The 18,293-nt window shown below is 37.9% G+C and overlaps 1 protein-coding gene across 1 annotated transcript in view; it reads left to right on the top strand.

Annotated features, from left to right (window-relative positions):
- The window catches only part of LOC122800919 (probable cation-transporting ATPase 13A4), an 846,809-nt gene that overhangs the window by 163,572 nt on the left and 664,944 nt on the right, over positions 1-18,293 (top strand). Inside the window, exon 6 of the mRNA XM_044070278.1 lies at positions 12,515-12,584. Within this exon, the coding sequence (XP_043926213.1) occupies positions 12,515-12,584 (70 nt within the window). The remainder of the gene's footprint in view (positions 1-12,514; positions 12,585-18,293) is intronic.

Raw genomic sequence — 18,293 nt, 5'->3', positions numbered from 1 at the left:
GCCTACAATTAATGTGTAATCACTTGTGTTTTTAAATATTGTGTGTACTCATGAAAGATCTGCTATAATCCTTTTGTATGTTTTTCTAATACTAAATATGTTTTGGGGGCTTTTCTCCCAGGAATAACTCTCAACTGTCCAGATTTTCACAGACTGTCCAGAGTTTTGCCACCTGTTTTTCATCTAGCCCTCATAAAATTTGTGTCAAACTACTGAGGACTAAAGTCACTAAATAATAATAAATATTTGCATTTCATACTTTATATCTTTTGGAAAATGCACACTAACACAACACCTATTACTCTAACAGCCTTCTAATCTTATAAGAACAATATTTAAAATCTGTCTCTATTTTTGGCCCTTTGTGCCCCCATTATTTTAGGCTTTATCCAGATTTCTTGTTCTAAGATGTTGAGAGATATGATCCCCATCCCTCCACTGAAAAGGGTCTGGTATAACCCAGTTGGAACTTCCTGGTAACCAAATAAAAATAAATAAATAAATAAATAAATATTATTATTATTTATGTAGCATCAAACAAGTAGAGAAACAACTGATGCAAATGATACTACAGTGTGGCTATGCCTGGAAAACCTAATGCGTGCTAATCTGTAGTTTACAGTTGAAGGGTTTATTGTATCTAAACTCTGAATGAAAAAGAGTGAAAAACATGTAATATTAGTCTAAGATAAATGTATGTGTAAACAAGACCTTCTTCAGTAAGGTCCTATTTAATCCAGACTACTTAGCTTTCCTCAAGTGTGTCTGACATTGGTGTAAGATGGTAGAGGATCCAAAGACCACTGCATGAAGTGTATGGGAGGTAGCTCCCTGATATTCAAAATGTTCTGCTCGCATTTTGAAGTCTTAAGGAGTAAGACCTCAGTTTAATTGAACACACACAGACACACACAAAGACATAGACACACACACACACACACACACACACACACACACACACACACACACAACCATACACATATACAAACATACACACACACACACAAACACAGATATGCACAAACACAACCATACATATATACAAACACACACACACACACACACACACACACACACACACACACACACACACACACACACACACACACACACACCCTGAACCATGAACATTTAGCTTGCAATAAGGATTGTGTTTTAGGGACTGTACAAATGACAATCATTATAACTTTAGAACTACTAGCCAGTACCATAATACATCTATTATGGATCTGTTAGGTAATTCATGTGTTATAAACAGAGTTAATAGCAACAGGTAAACAGTTTCATTATTTGAACCTGTACGTTTTGACAAGGAGGAGAGAATTCACAGCTACAGTACAAGCTGAAAAGGGAATGCTGCTCTAATTCTTCATTAAAAATATGATCATAGATCAAAAACTCTAATGATATATAGCAAGGAGATAACAGTAGTTTGTAATCAGCATAGAACTTGAGATTAATATTTATCATTTTCTCTTGAATACCAAACATAATTTCACAAATTACGCTTATTATATTTGGATATTATATCCCGTACACTGTTTTGTTCTGTACTCACAGAAGATTCAAGTAACCCCTTGTATTCAAAATGTATGCCATCTAATGCTGTATTTCTTGTTCTGGAGCAGATTCTAAAACAATTTATGCTTAGGGTGGGGAAGACTCCTGAGCTTATGATAGCACACATGCATTTTAAAGAGAAGGTTTGTTCTGTTCTGTTACAATATATGCAGATGCAGAAACCCTTCAACCTTTTTGACCAGGACCAGGATATGTACCTGATGTAAAATGAACTGGAATGTCCACTTCCCTGAGAACTAAAATACATATAAATTAGCAGTGCATATTTGAATGCCATGTATACTCTAAAGAACCCCGAGGTATATATGCACAAGTGAAACACCATGGGAAAATGGGTCAAGAAGGCTGATGCAGTTAAATGTACTATATTGTCAAATGTCTCTCAGAGGGTTATTCTGTATACTATGGGCATCTAAGCATATAGGTCTATAAGCAGCTATCTCTGAATAAACAGCATAGGTAGCATTACACTGTGCTTTGAATCCACATTAGGCCCTCAGTTGTACTCTCTACAGACAAGGTAATAAAAGTGCTCCTGCTGTCTGTGTATGTGAATATGCAGATTTGATCCCACTCTTACCCACACTACCTGTCACTGTCAGTTGTCTGTAACACTGTGCCTGTCATCATGGTCATTTAAAGGAAAACTCCACCTTCTCCTACAGTTTAACTCAACTCTTAGGTTGCTTTTCTCCCTACAATATTATTACAGTACTGTGTAGGTATCTGGAACCTGCTTGTACTTTCTAAAACTTTAATTTCCTCACTTTGGTATCAAAGGAAAGGAAAGACCACCCACTTGTTTTTTTTTTTTAAGCTTAACTTCTCACATAAGTTGCAGAGGAATTTGTCTATACCTGTATGACATACCACAGACACACAGACATTTGTAGTCAAGAGCTCAGGCTGCTGTAACAAGACAGAGAGGTGTGAAACTGTTTTCCATTCTCTTTATTGCAGAAAAGAAGATAACTTAGACTGATTCACAGCTGCATCCAATGTAGTCATGCGTTTGACAGCAAAACAGAGCAATTAGATCAGTCAATTAGATAAGTCAATGGTTCAGAGGCAGTTGTCACCTCTTTTGACAAATTTATATAAGCAGTATTACAGTAATGAAATGCTAAGCTTTAAACTTTAAATGTTTGCTGTTTTATACTACTCTACTTTACATTTTAAGATGACTTGAATGTAGTATCAAAGATGTCTGTGACAGTTAGAGAAAAGTCAGAAAATATTTTTTCTAGTAATTCTTGTAAAGTATCAGCACATTTACCAAAGTGTAGGGGGAGGGGCTGTCAATTCATCTTGGACAACAAAAAGGTACTTTAAACAAAGGCCTGAAATTTAACAACTGTTTTAGTTGCAGTTCTAGAATTCCTTAGTATACTACAAAACAAACCCTGAAAGACACACAAATGAGAGCCATTCAAGAAATAAAAGAAGCAGTCCTGATACACCCAGTATACAAGATGACAGTGACTGACACTAATCCCACTATATGTCAATGGAATGGGAATACACCACTGCTTCCTTATGTGTATAACTCATATAAAACAGACTTGAAATGGATTATGGGAAAGAGAAGTCTTGAAGAAAAATAAGTTCACGTTGATATGTCAAGCTGCATTGACAGCCATTTTGCAGAAAACATTGAAATTCTATAAGAAGCAATCAGAGTGATTTTGAGATGCTAAATAACTCAGAAAACAGAGAGAGTGAAAAATGTTTTAGTTCTAAGGCAGAGTTTTTGTTTAATGATAAGAGCTTAATATTACACTTACTCAAATACTGAAGAAATATTGAAAGACTCAAAATGTTTTGCATGTGTTGTCCCATCTTGCAACCACTAGGAGAACAAATGTGACAGTTGCTCTTCTCTGATTGCTCTTCCACCAAGGTGCAGTGTGCAATTACCTTGGGGTGAGAATACTAGAGTAAGGAGGGTGTGATACCAGCTTGGGTGTTTCAAGGAAAGGAATTATAGTGGATCTATCCCTATCACAGATGCTATAAATACATATATATATATATATATGTATGGGTCTACTTTACACACAAAACACCGACCCCAAATAACCGAAAACACACAACACCGACAACTCACAAAACCGAACACCATTACACCGACACAAACAACGTAAACTACACGACACACAATGACATATCCACTAACCTTAACCCAAACCCTAACCCTAAGGTCCGACACTACCGCACAGTTACCCTACCCGCACCCTAACCCTAACTCACTTAACCCACCCCTACACCTAAAGACTGTCACTATCGCACACTTAACCTACCTGCACCCTAACCCTAACTCACTTAACCCACCCTAAAACATAAAGCCCGTCACTATCGCACACTCACCCTACCCGCACTCTAAACCTAACTCACTTAACCCGTCCCTAAACTACAGTCCGTCACTATCAGACACTTACCTTACCCGAACCCTAACTCCGACACTGCCGCACACTCACCTTTCCCACACCCTAATCCAAAATCCCACAATATCGCACACTTACCTGACCGCTCCTAAATCCGTCACTATCGCACACTTACCGAGTCGCGCTCACACGTTACCCTTGTCGGTCTTTCAGCTGTCGGCAAATCACCATTTTGGTCAACTTACCTGTCGGTCGTTTCGTCTTGGTCTTCTGCGTGTCGGTGAAGTGTCGGTTCGGTAATCTAAAGGAGACCCATATATATATATATATATATATATATATATATATATATATATATATATATATATATATACATACACACACACACACACACACACACACACACACACACACACAATTCATCTTAGGCAGATGGATATGAAAGGCAAGGAACCCATTGCAACAGCAGTCAGCCTTCATTCCAGTAATATTAGTGTGCACCATTGTATGTTGTGTATTCCATTTTATGTGACTCATGACAGAAAGGGAGTACTCCACTTATCTTTTCAAATAAATAAATAAATAAAAACATATCACTGTGCACTTTGTCGAATACACACATTTTTGACAGTTATTTCTAATGCTGGAAGTTTTAAATGCACTTGTTTTCAAGTGCAGAAATTAAATGGAAAAAAACACACTGAATCCCCTCGGGTCTTGGGAAGCTTGCACAACCACCAAATGACTGAATATACTGGAGCGTTGATTTTTTAGAAATTTAATAAACAATCCAAAAACAGTTTAGCGCTTTCACAAAAACAGTTGAGCTTCATCAGAACTCATGAATTCTGATGAAGCTCAACTGTTTGAGTGAAAGCGCTAAACTGTTTTTGGATTGTTTATTAAATTTCTAAAAAATCAACGCTCCAGTATATTCAGTCATTTGGTGGCTGTGCATGCTTCCCAAGACCTGAGGGGATTCAGTGTGTTTTCTCCATTCTGTTGTTCATACACGCTGATTGTTGGAAGTGCAGAAATTAACAAAAGGTGCAACACTGAATGGTGCCTTTAGTGAGCAGATGTGTGTGTGGTTGCAGTAAGTGGACGTGGAGAGTAATGCCGAAACATTTGGATATATCATGCATGATTGTGTGTGTGATTGTGTGTGTGTGTGTGTGTGTGTGTGTGTGTGTGTGTGTGTGTGTGTGTGTGTGTGTGTGTGTGTGTGTGTGTGTTGGGGGGGGGGTCTATATCACATTATCGAAATTCCAAAATGTCGAACACCATAAGATCAACCTTGGATATATTCAATATAAAGACATATATTTTCATATAGATGCATATCGATAGACATTTACGTATAGTTTTTCTATGAGTACACACGTATATATACACACTCACATGTATAGATACATGGCTGGATAGATAGAACTATAGATACACAAAAAACAATTTTCTAAGGATGCTCTTTGAGCTAATATACACCAACTATACAGTACCCTGTTCTCTAATACCTTTGTCTGTATTGATCCCCAGCCTATAGAGATGTGTCTGCCACCTGTGTATGTATTTGATTCCAAGGCCAAGAATGTCTGTGGCTGGACCATGCCGATACTGATGGAGTGCAGGCTGACTACTACCTAAACTTTTCCCATTACCCTCATAGCTATCTGTTACAATACAGCACAAGTTCCCAGCCTTTTTCATACTGCCTTCATCGCCATCTTTATTCCATGAGCTCATTCACCACATCATGAAGTCTGACGGCCATCCTTGAAAAATAACAGTTGCCATATCCTTGAGACATATAAATTTATAACCCTTCCCATTATGTAAAATATATTTCTACACAGTAACTTCAATTATCTCTTCACTGACTGGGAAAACTACATTTTAATCAATGACTGGGATCAAAAACTACAATATTTGATGAATATTAATGATCTTGAACAGATTATAAAATGCTGACAAATGAGTTATCTACATAACATGGAGGAATAAAGCTCTGACTATCACAAAAGTAGTCCAAGTTTGACTAGGAGGTCAGGTACCTGGTAAGAGCTTGCAGGGGAGGATGGGAGTCAGTGACCATTGCTAGCTCTCCTATCCTATCCTGGGAGGAGGAGATGACACTGACTCAGCACTTGATGACACCTAGCAGAACCACTCACTGTTGCACTCATGCAGCATGGGCCTGTGAGCACCACTGCCTGAGTCCATGCTCATAAGCGAATAGATTATGCAGAGAGGTGGTCCCAGCTAGAAATGTGCCAGTGCAGGGGGAGAGTGTATGCTCTAATGGAGGAGGATATTGGACTGATAAGCGGTACCACACCCTCCGCTATGATCTCACTGTAGTGGGTGAACAAGTAGGCTAATGATGCACCCTGGACAAGAATGAGAATGTCATAGGACTTGCATCTGGCCTAGAGATGCTTGGCTATCATCCTCCCTAATGAAATGAATAGGCCAGTTGAGGGAAGGTACTGAAGCCATTGTGCAAGTGGAGGATAAAAAAACACTGTCAAGTGTAGAAGCATACTGAATATCATACTGACAAACATCTTTGCCAACATTGTTAAGCTAAACATTACTCCTCCCCCTATTCATATTGATCAAAACGCCATGATTTTCTTACAAGAAAACAAACCAAAGTAAAAAAAAATGATTCCATCTTTGGAAGTGTTTTAAACAACTATTGTGTCCTGAACAATCATCTTCTGCCATTTAACTGGCATCATATATGAGGCCTCCCTTGCATCCTATTGTTGAATCATTCATAGGCATCTGCAACACTTTTAAGAAATGTACATGCCTTGACAGCAATACATATATGGGAGAAATCTGAAAAATGGTAGAAATTAAAAAATAAAAAATTATTAAACAGAAAGAAAAAGAATATACAGAACCTTCAAATGTATTCAGCTCAATGTAACAAAGCAAAAAGAACCCACACAAAAAAAAATCTATGAACCTATGAACTTATATGTTGTCTAGCACATATCCACATAATTTTACCATCCCTCCCTACAGTCCACATCATTTTATCACCTCTCCCTCCTACATACACACATAGGCATATTCATACACACATACACAAACACACACACCAAAAGCTCACTGTGTAGGCTTAAACAGGAACTGGGAATTATGTTGCAGTGTCTAATGGGAAAGCTGTTTGTGGATCCTTCACTACAAGTTTTCTGACCCTGCACCATTTTCTAAACTGTGGCATGACACTGGCATGCCAAGAGGCACATAGTTTGTTGCCACAGGGGCTGACAGTAGGTGAAGACTCACCACCTCGGCGTTCCCGTTGGAATCGCTGTGCAGTGCTGCCTTGCTTTGCCACAGAGGCTGACAGTAGATGAAGACTCACCACCTTGGTGTTCCCATTGGAATCACTGTGCAGTGCTGCCTTGCTTTGCCACAGAGGCTGACAGTAGATGAAGACTCACCACCTCGGCGTTCCCATTGGAATCGCTGTGCAGTGCTGCCTTGCTTTGCGACAGAGGTTGACAGTAGATGAAGACTCACCACCTTGGCGTTCCCATAGGAATCACTGTGCAGTGCTGCCTTGCTTTGCCACAGAGGTTGACAGCAGATGAAGACTCACCACCTCAGCGTTCCCATTGGAATCACTGTGCAGTGCTGCCGTGCTTTGCCACAGAGGCTGACAGTAGATGAAGACTCACCACCTTGGCGTTCCCATTGGAATCGCTGTGCAGTGCTGCCTTGCTTTGCCACAGAGGCTGACAGTAGATGAAGACTCACCACCTCGGCATTCCCATTGGAATCGCTGTGCAGTGCTGCCTTGCTTTGCCACAGAGGCTGACAGTAGATGAAGACTCACCACCTCGGCGTTCCCGTTGGAATTGCTGTGCAGTACTGCCTTGCTTTGCCACAGAGGCTGACAGTAGATGAAGACTCACTACCTCAACGTTCCCGTTGGAATCGCTGTGCAGTGCTGCCTTGCTTTGCCACAGAGGCTAACAGTAGATGAAGACTCACCACCTTGGCGTTCCCATTGGAATTGCAGTGCAGTGCTGGCTTGCTTTGCCACAGAGGCTGACAGAAGATGAAGACTCACCACCTCGGTGTTCCCATTGGAATCGCTGTGCAGTGCTGCCTTGCTTTGCCACAGAGGCTGATAGTAGATGAAGACTCACCACCTCGGCATTCCCGTTGGAATCGCTGTGCAGTGCTGCCTTGCTTTGCCACAGAGGCTGTCAGTAGATGAAGACTCACCACCTCGGCATTCCCGTTGGAATCGCTGTGCAGTGCTGCCTTGCTCTGCTCACTGCTGTTGTACTCGTGCTTGTTCTCTTGGTTGCAAGTGGCACAGCTGTTGCCAGATGCAGTAGATGAAGACTTGCATCCGTGGTGTTCCCTATGCATTGCTGTTGTTCTTCCCTTTCCATCATTGTTTGGAATGACTGTCCAAGGTTATCCTACTCTGCTCACTCCTCACTGTTGCACTTTTGTACATTCATGAGGTTGTGTATTTGTTTGGATACCTCAATGAACAGACAATGTGGCTCATTAACATGGAATATTTCTGATTATATCACCTGTCTTTGCAGTATCCAATGGTGTGGAGTGGTGACTATAGACTGTGTTGTGCACAGAAATGATCCATCTGCTTCCACTTTCCCTCTCAATATGCAGGTGTTGGTTACAGGAGACACTGTGTGCAGCAATTTTTCTCAGTGAAGTGACTTGACTATTCTATCCTGAATAGTTTGGAATCCAACCATCTGTGCTACGTGCCTAAATTTCCTTTTGCAAGTTATATGTCACTACTATCTCTTTGGTTGGTACTACTCAAGTTTGAGTAGATGTTGTAATACTCCTTATTAGCTATACAGGTTATGTCTGGTTAAGGATATAACATCCAGCCAGCTTCCAAAGATTAAGGGCAACATCCAAATGCCCATCCTATTAACATTCTCAAGGACAGCTGAAGAAAAAGAGTGGTTTGGACACCAAGCCCTTCAGAGCTTTCCTGTCAACTGAAAGAGGGAGGCTAGAGCCCTTAAACGATCAGTGCTAGGAAATTAAAAATAAAGGGTCTCACCCTGACAACAAAAAGTACAAAAATATGGGGATGGAGTGAGGGTGCATCTCCTTTAGCAATGACCATTTACACATGTACTTACACTTTCAGGGAGGAAGAAGGGTGGATGTCCAGGAGCCCTGGAGAGTGGTCCTAGACTGTCCTAGACCTGGAGACAGACTCTAGTGTGTAGTGTTTTGTAAAGGTATATACAGAGGGACCAAGACGCTGCTTATAGAATACATCTAGAATCCACCAGTTTCCAAAAAGCCATAGATGAAGCCAAGGCCCTGGGAAAGTCGTCTTAAGCCTGTCTGCACTTGCCCTGTTATGCTAGGTATAACAAAAGACCATAGTATGAGACAACTATTTGTATATACTCCACTTTGACACAGGTTGTCCTTTCTACAGCTACAGTTGTGGTAAGCACTGTATTTTTCCTTGAAGTCAATGGTCTTTACAAGATCATCACAATTTGAAACTTCAGAAATTATACTCAAAACATAATGCAAATGGTCTGCTAACTGTGCATATTTGAGTGCTCAAATGATTCTGTGGAAAACCAGGCCTATTTAAAAATAAAAATGTTTTACAGTGTTAGCAGACCAAACAGTAAATAGATAAAGAATACATATGTTTAAATACTCCAAAACTGTAGAGAGATCTCACTGTTAAAAAGATAACATCCTGCTGCAGCTAATTATGTAAAAGAGTATCGACCAAGTTTATGTCATTTAAGTATGCCTGCAGTTTAATTAACCACATGTATCTTAATTAAAATTTTCATTCTTCTCTGATTTTAAGAATGACTTTTAATAAAACAATGAGCACCTCTAAGCTTTACCCATCTAAAAATCACAATTATGAGTGCTTAGAATGGGATTGGGTCTTCCAAAATAGGAAATGTTCTGCCACAAATGCATAATGTTGCAAAAGTTCTGAAAGGATATTTTTTCTGAAATAAGTGACTAATGCACAAGGTAAGTCCTTGGGTACCAATCGTGGTTGCTTGCATTAAAAAAAATGTTTACAGTCACCTGAGCTGCCACTGACTCAGACAGATAGAACCTTGTTCCACCATCACACCTGAAGGATAGCACTCTCAGATTTGCAGCAACATTTTACACTGCACTGCAGTGTCAGTACCAGAAAATGAACCCATGCACCTGGTGTGGGAATAGAATCCATAGTCTTCTTATCTATCAACATCAAGAACATGTTCTCTGCCTGTTAAGCAGCTATGAGAACAGGGTCATTTATTTCTTACAGTAAATAGTAGACAATACACCCAAAGAAGACTTGTGAAACAAATTTGGAATTCTACTCAGCTCAGCAGCCTAATAATAATAATAATAATAACAAACAATAATAATAATTATTATTAATACTTCTACTAATATGTATATAATAATAATAATATTAATTATTACTACTAATAGTAATAATATCTAGGTTGCTAAAGTTTGAAGACCACTGTCTTATTCCAAAATGTCCATATAAACATTATGATCATCAGAGAAGGGTGCACATTCCAAGTCATGAACCAAGATGGACTCAAGTTTCAGACTAGCCATCCAACCAAGTATAAATCCATCCAAAATGACTGCAAAAATAGAGAGTTTTTAAAGGTTATTTTATTTTATTTTATTTTATTCCTTTGATAGCAGGGTTAGCCTACTGGTACAAGTGTCCCTTTTCAAATTTGACTGGTGAGCAACGTCTGTTTAAGTGACTTCCTGAGTGTCACACACTATATAAATAGAGGTGCGGGGAATAAAACATTGTACCCTTGACTACATAAAGTAGATAAATAAAAGCCCAGAGCTTTAATCCTCCGTACTGACTGTCAGACATCTAGCTGAGGGTCCAGCTAAAAGAGAGCAGAGGTCTAATGACATTCTCCACTAACAGGTGCTTCTTATATCGGAAAATCTGAGGCCCATACTGAGAGAGGCACATGAGTGCCCACCATGGTCAGTATGCACATAGCCCTGAAAAACATCAAGCACACAAGCATGGGAACCACAGGGGCACTAATTAATGATAGATATACTGTCCTGAGTGTAGCAAATGAATCCTGCATTGGAATAATCCATATTTGAATTGAACTGAATGTGCTTTATCTTAGAAACTAATGAAAGAGGTACCTTCCCCATCATCTTCTACATATCCCTCAAACCCCATTTTAATGAATATTAAGAGTACTGTACATATTCCAATGACAAACTGATGCTGTGAAACAGTATGCTACTAATCATTCATTGTGTATGCCGTAGTTATACTCAGACTGTAACAATGCCACTTTCATTTCTTCTTCACCTGGGCTAAGCCTGAAAATGGTTGATGTGAATTAACATTCCACGCCAGTTATCAAACCAGTGAAGGAATAAATAAATAAATAAAATGTAAAATACATGTGCCTTAAATTTCCTTTGTTCTTCCTAAAATATGTATATAGTTTTATTGAGACAAAACTTAGTGCCTGCCACCAAGATAAACTGTATGTTCACTTTTTCTAATATGCATACCCTCCTAGAACTAAATGTAAGTGGTGAAAAAGTGTGCATTGTGCATATGTGTTCTTATCAATGGCTTTGTATTCAAGAAGTAAGGTAAGATATATTCAGCAAAGCTCCTGTCACCATACATTTATGCTATGTATGTATGTATATATATATATATATATATATATATATATATATATATATATATATATGTGGGTTACCTTTAGTTAATCGAAAGCCCACTCCATCAAAACCAACTTGACTGACATGGCAGAATATCAGCAATGGGAGAGCCTACGTTTCCCACACGGTAAGTAACCATTTGGCCATCAAACTGAATTTTGCCCCTTACCTCCATGGCAGTGCGTTCTCGGGGTTGGAATATTTATGAAAGGGGTGGGGGGGTGTAGCCCCCCACATTGGTGGGTTTGCTTTACTGGTAGTTGCTGAATTTGGGATGGCCAAATGGTTACTTACTGTGTGGGAAACGGCTCTCCCGTTGTCGATGTTTTGCCATGTCGGTGAAGTTGGTTTCGATGGAGTGGGCTGTCAATTAACTAAAGGTAACCCCTATATATATATATATATATATATATATATATATATATATATATATATATATATATATATATATATTTTTATATACATATATATATATATATATATATATATATATATATATATATATATATATATATATCAAATATAACATAAGTTAACAAGGTCAAATTCATTATATAATATTTTTCACTATTTTAGAGTGACTGTTAGCTGATGTATTAACAACTGTACTATACAGCACATTAGAATGACAGTGGTATTTAATGCTTTCAGGTATTAGCAAACTTTGCTATAATATTTGTTAGTGGGGCTAGGAACCAAAGCAGCTTCTGAGCAAAGGCAGCAGTTACATCATCATGTTCACTTATGACTTTAGCTAAGAGGTATTTTTAAATAAGTTAATAAAAACATGATATCTTTCTCTACAGGCAGCTAATATGTGGACCCAATGGAATTTCAATACAAATTATTCCTATTTGGAAGCTTATTCTGAAAGAGGTAACCATTATGTTTGCTTTATTGTCCCTATTTTAAAATTGCATATTTTGTATGTGATATGAAGCTAAATGGTGATTATTCATGTTGTGATATGGATATAGCTTGCAATTCTAAGCATGCTCAAATGTATAAGATTCATTTAAGAGAAAAAAGATGTATACGTAGACAAGCAAATGATAGTGTCTGGCAGGGTGGACATTATATGGAAATAAACTGTCCATGGATATTGTGATGGCCTCCCACCCTGGAAAAGTCTATTTCCCCTGTGATGCTCATCCTGAAAGGCATTATTGGACTTAGAAAGTGGGATGGTAAATTGTTTTGCATTTGTTTTATTATTGGTATATACATCTTTTTTTTTGCATTTTGATATAAAACAGTTCCTCTCTCTAATGTTTCAAATATGCTGTAGAAAATGTAATTTTTGATTTTGTATAAATTATTTAAGTATTTAATAATGTCTTCACACACACACACACACACACACACACACACACACACACACACACACACACATACATAAATGCAGTGTCCTGTGACATTACCATCTATCTCACAATAATTGTTTGTTTAGACAGCCTAACAAATTATACACTATTTTTCTCTGTATTTAACTAACCTCCCAACATGTCTGTTTTATTGTGATTTATTTTCCAATTAATAGTCAGAGCACTATATTGAACTGCTATCTTCTTAGATGAATAACAACTGACTCTAATTAACATGAACCATGCAGGGAGGAACTAGTTTTATGGTCTTCTAATGTTTCATGCTCACCCACTCATACACAGTTACACACAAGCACATAATCAAACCTAAGCAATTTGGGACAGTTGCCCTGGGCGCAAACTTTTAGTATGATCGGTTGATACTAATAGTGTGCAACTGCAGTAACTTTATTGCTTATGAAGCTGTAAGGATATTGTGGCTTCATAAATGAATGCCAATACTGTCTCTGTGGTCATGACTGAAGTGTTGGTGATTTTAACTGCAGCAAGCTGCTTGTTATGTTTGTAGCAAGCAGCTTCCTACAGTCTCAGATTCTAAGAGTTTGTTTTATTATTAGTGTTTTTGTCTTTTTCTTTTTCATCAAATTTCCTTTTCAGGGGTTGCAAGTTTGGGAACCACTCAGTACACTAGACGAAGTAGCTGTGATGCTGCATACATGCACAAACACACACACACACACACACACACACACACACACACACACACACACACACACACACACACACACTGATGCATACATTCAGTTTATTGATTGGGTAAGGCTCAGATGTGTATGGTCAAATTTTTTTTACATTAATAATAGCACATGTATTTCAGGTCATTGCTGTAAGACATACTGCAAACCACTGTGCACACACATTCGTTTGCGCATGCGTACACACACACACACACACACACACACACACACACACACACACACACACACACACACACACACACACACACACACACACACACACACACACACACACACAATGTTCATTCTTAGCTGCTGCCGTTATTTGTGTTAGTCCTGTTTTTTTTTTCCCTGCTCACTGACCATTTTTTTTAAGAGCCATGGTTAGGAAAGGAAGGGAAATGGCATGTTCAAGTCACTGCTAGTTACTTACATTTGTTCTTTTTTTCAATAACCCCAAGATGTGCAGTTTGTGAGGAGAAACAAATGTCAGCTCCAGAGCAAGACTTTAGTCCTGGCAAACAAGTTTTCTGCTTTTTTTTTTTTAAATTGGGCATACTTTTTTTTTTCTTACTGGGCTTTCCTGACTTTAATCCACCTGTTTAGAATGTTGGCCATCTACCAAAAATAAGAAATACTCCAAAAGGAAGTAATGTACTACACAGGACCACCAGCTCCAGAAAGGAAACCAGATCATGAACAACCAGTAGTAAAATACAGGCAATTTATTTAAACATAAAATACAAATAATAGTTTTTTATCCAATAAAGAAACTGAACTTTTTCAGAATAACCTCCAGTATAAACTATTACATTTAATATAGTCTAAAACAAGAAATAATTAACTAATTAATCAATGGAATTCCACAACCAATTACTATAACTTATTGAAATTAGATATTAGTTAATTTGCTAAATTAAATTAAATTAAAAAGGCATCCAATCATGCAACCTTAAAACATCAGTAAAAGCCATTATAGACGTTTGTGTGTATGTTTAGTTAGTTTTTTGGTTATGGACATAAGGTTAACACATAAGATTAAAAACATATGTTATATCATATCATTAAGTGTATACATATGTTTATATATGGATGAGACAATACTGTTCATGTTAAACTACATACTCCATTGAAGTATTTTTCACTTCTTTTTAAAACTTCAATGTTTTTTGTTTAAACACCAGAGTTAAAGAAATAAAAATTTTAAACCAGGGGGTGACTGGCATCAAGCTGCAACTGCCATAGAATTTCTTTGAACTCAATTTTTTTACTTTCCAGGATCCACCTGTTGGATTGCCAGGGATTTTTTTCCAAAATGGTGAAGGAAAAACTTTAAAAATCAAGGCACTCTGTTGAGTGCTTATGTTGTTGCTGTTGTTGTTGTGTCTTTCGGCTTTTCCTGGTTAGGGGTCGCCACAGCGGAACTCCAGTCCACTAATGATTGGCAGTAGATTTTTACGTACTGAGTTGCCGGCTCTGATGCACAACCTTCAATGAAGGTACGCCTATTCACTCATGTCTCCACACAGAAGACTCTCTAGCTGAGAATCGAACAGGACAACGTCTTACTGTGAGGCGACAATGCTACCGCAGCACCACCACCGCAGTTCTTTCTGTTGAGTGCTTATATAGGGTATTATTTACATTACACATAGAAATTTCATAATAGTGTTCATAAATGGTGAACACCACTGCATTTCTGTGATTGGCAATGACAGTAGTTTGAAAGATTTAATTTCCACCCTTAAGAAGAAGCTTTTAATGCTACATAGTCTGTGTTTTTGAATGAATGTATCAATATAGGTAGAGTCCCTAAGGGCCCAAGATATTTTAAATTTCCTAATGGAGTTATACCAAGTACTATTTTCCATAAGGACCTGGAAGAGTTATGTAACAAACAGGGTTAGAATTATTAGCATTGATTATGTAAGACAACAAGATTAACATTGAAAATTTTCTACACCAAGGTGAAACATTTGAATGAAATAATTATGAATGATTTATTATTCTCTACATACAAATTAGAATATGACAATGCGTTTTAGAGGGTTGATTCCCATATTACTACAGTGAGAGATAAAAAAGTAATAAGGGACAAGCTGCAATACGAGTCAGGTAATGTCTTTCCTCTGCATTTAAAACAGGTCTGAAATGGGCTTCCCTCTTTCTCAGTAGGGAACACACACATTGATAGTGATTTACAAGACATGGTGAATCTGATTCTTCACTACCTAGGGGGGAGGTGTGTTCTCAGGACTTGCATGATCAAAGAGACTACAGTTTAGCACACCCTTTAGATTTTCTCCCACCATTTCAACAGACTTGCAAGCAGGACATACCTACATCCCAAAATGGAGGACCTGTCTCCCACAGCCAGACTCACAGAGTTGGGTTTCAGATGTGGCCAGTACATGAGGAGGAGAAGGAGGAACAGGGTTCACTGGAGATAAGTGAACAGGGCATTATATGTTACCTGACATCTATTTTAGGCATGATAAAACCATTGCTAGATGTAACAATTTTTCTGTATATAATTATACTAGCTTGGACATGACTAACGAGTAGTTCTCCCTTTTTGAAAAAGGTTTTACCTTTGTTCCTGCTGTCACATACAATTTAGTAGGTAAGCTTATTGAATTTAAATTACATATTAGGAAACTGAACTTTGCCTTGAGGGTATATCGTTTGATTCTGTTGAAGTTAAAAAAGAATTAAGAAAGAAGAGTTTAGTGATGCCTATGATGAACCCCATGGTGAAGGTTTTTTCCAACGTGTGTGAATGAGAGCTTTATAAACAATATGCTCAGAGCAACATGAGAGTGGTGAGTTATAATTTGAACAAGGATGAATATCTATTATTACAAGAATTAAAAAGGAACTGCTCTGTTAGAGTTATGAAACATGACAAAGGTAGGGGAATTGTTTTTTTTGACAACATGAGTTACATTGGTTGTTGTTTGTCTTTTCGGCTTTTCCCAGTAAGAGGTCACCACAGTGGAACTCCGGTTCGCTAATAACTGGCAGTAGATTTTTATGGTGCTGAGTTGCCAGCCCAATGCCTAACCTTCAGCGAAGGCACGCCCATTCACGCATGTCTTTTGGAGGCCACTCGACCACGGGAAGGACATGCAGACTCCACACAGAAGGCACTCCCTGCACACTAGCTGAGAATTGAATGAGAGAACCTCTTGCTGTGAGGCAACAACGCAACCACAGTACCACCGCGGCTTCATCAACATTAGTTATATTGGTAAAATATTAAATATACTTTATGAAAGTGACTCATATACTATAGTATCTATAAATGAGGTCCATGTGACATACAGTAAAATAGATCAATGTTTGAAAGATGGGCTGCTGAAACACAACCTAGACATTGACAGAATTTTTTAAAAATCCCTATCCCTTCAATACCAACTGTCTTTGGTATACCAAAGATACACAAAAATATCATGAGGCCTCTGTGTAGACTGATAGTTTTAGCTGTAGTATCTAAAACATATCCTTTTCCAGTAATGATCAACAGGATGTTGAAGCCTATCCAGGAAATAAAAACACATATACTTAGATATTCCTGAGATTTCTTATGTAGACTCAAACCCAATTTATTGAACAATGATGTCGTCTTCCCAAGTGTAGATGTTATTGATCTATTCTCCTGCATCCCTCAGAATATTGGTTTGCAGTTATCCCTTAATGCTTTAATATATCTTGAATTCTTAACATCTAGGGATGTGTTCAACTGTTAATGGAACTCATAGAGATAGTATTACAAAATAACTAAATTGGGTTTGAAGGAGAGATGTTTAAGCAGAGTAAAGAAGTGGCAATGGGGGCAGCATGTGCCCCCATTTTTTCCAACCTGGTGATGCTATCATGGGAAACCCAACTTGTGTTTACCTCATCATTTTTTCAATATATAAAATTATACTTAAGATTTTTGGATGACATTTTCATCATATGGACAAGAGGTATATTTCTGGTTCCTCAATTTATTAAATTGATTAATCGGACTACTCCCTTTTGATATTTACTTACCAAGTTGACCAAAAGCAGATAAATTATCTTGACACAACCATTACCAAGCATTCTTTTGGCTTTTCTTCCAACATATTTTTAAAAAACAACTTTTTCAAACAGTTATTTATACTTTATTGCAAAACCAAATAACTAAGCACTTTCACCAGGTACAACCACTGGCTTCTTCAGTACCTGGTGAAAGTGCTTAGTTATTTGGTTTTGCAATAAAGTGAAGCGACTGACCTTGGTGGCCCAGTTTGATTTTTTATTTTTATTTTAAGTTGTTAGTTGGTCCTTGTGGACTAGTGTTGTTTTTTTAGTTATTTACACTATAAGAGCTCTTAACCATTTTCTGAAAAGAAAAGTCTTGTAAAGGGACAGTTTGTAACATTGGCCTATATGATTTCTGACAGTGGAATATTTGAGATCAAGGGTTAAATTTGAAAACATTTTTTTGGACAGGCAATCCCCCTATCTGTTAGTTCAGGTGATCAGTGATGAGA

This window comes from Protopterus annectens, chromosome 4.part1 (assembly GCF_019279795.1).
Source record: "Protopterus annectens isolate FY-2018-M chromosome 4.part1, PAN1.0, whole genome shotgun sequence".
NCBI classification, from domain to species: domain Eukaryota; kingdom Metazoa; phylum Chordata; order Ceratodontiformes; family Protopteridae; genus Protopterus; species Protopterus annectens.
Note: the sequence above shows the minus strand (reverse complement) of the source record. Positions and strands in the feature narration are given on the sequence as shown.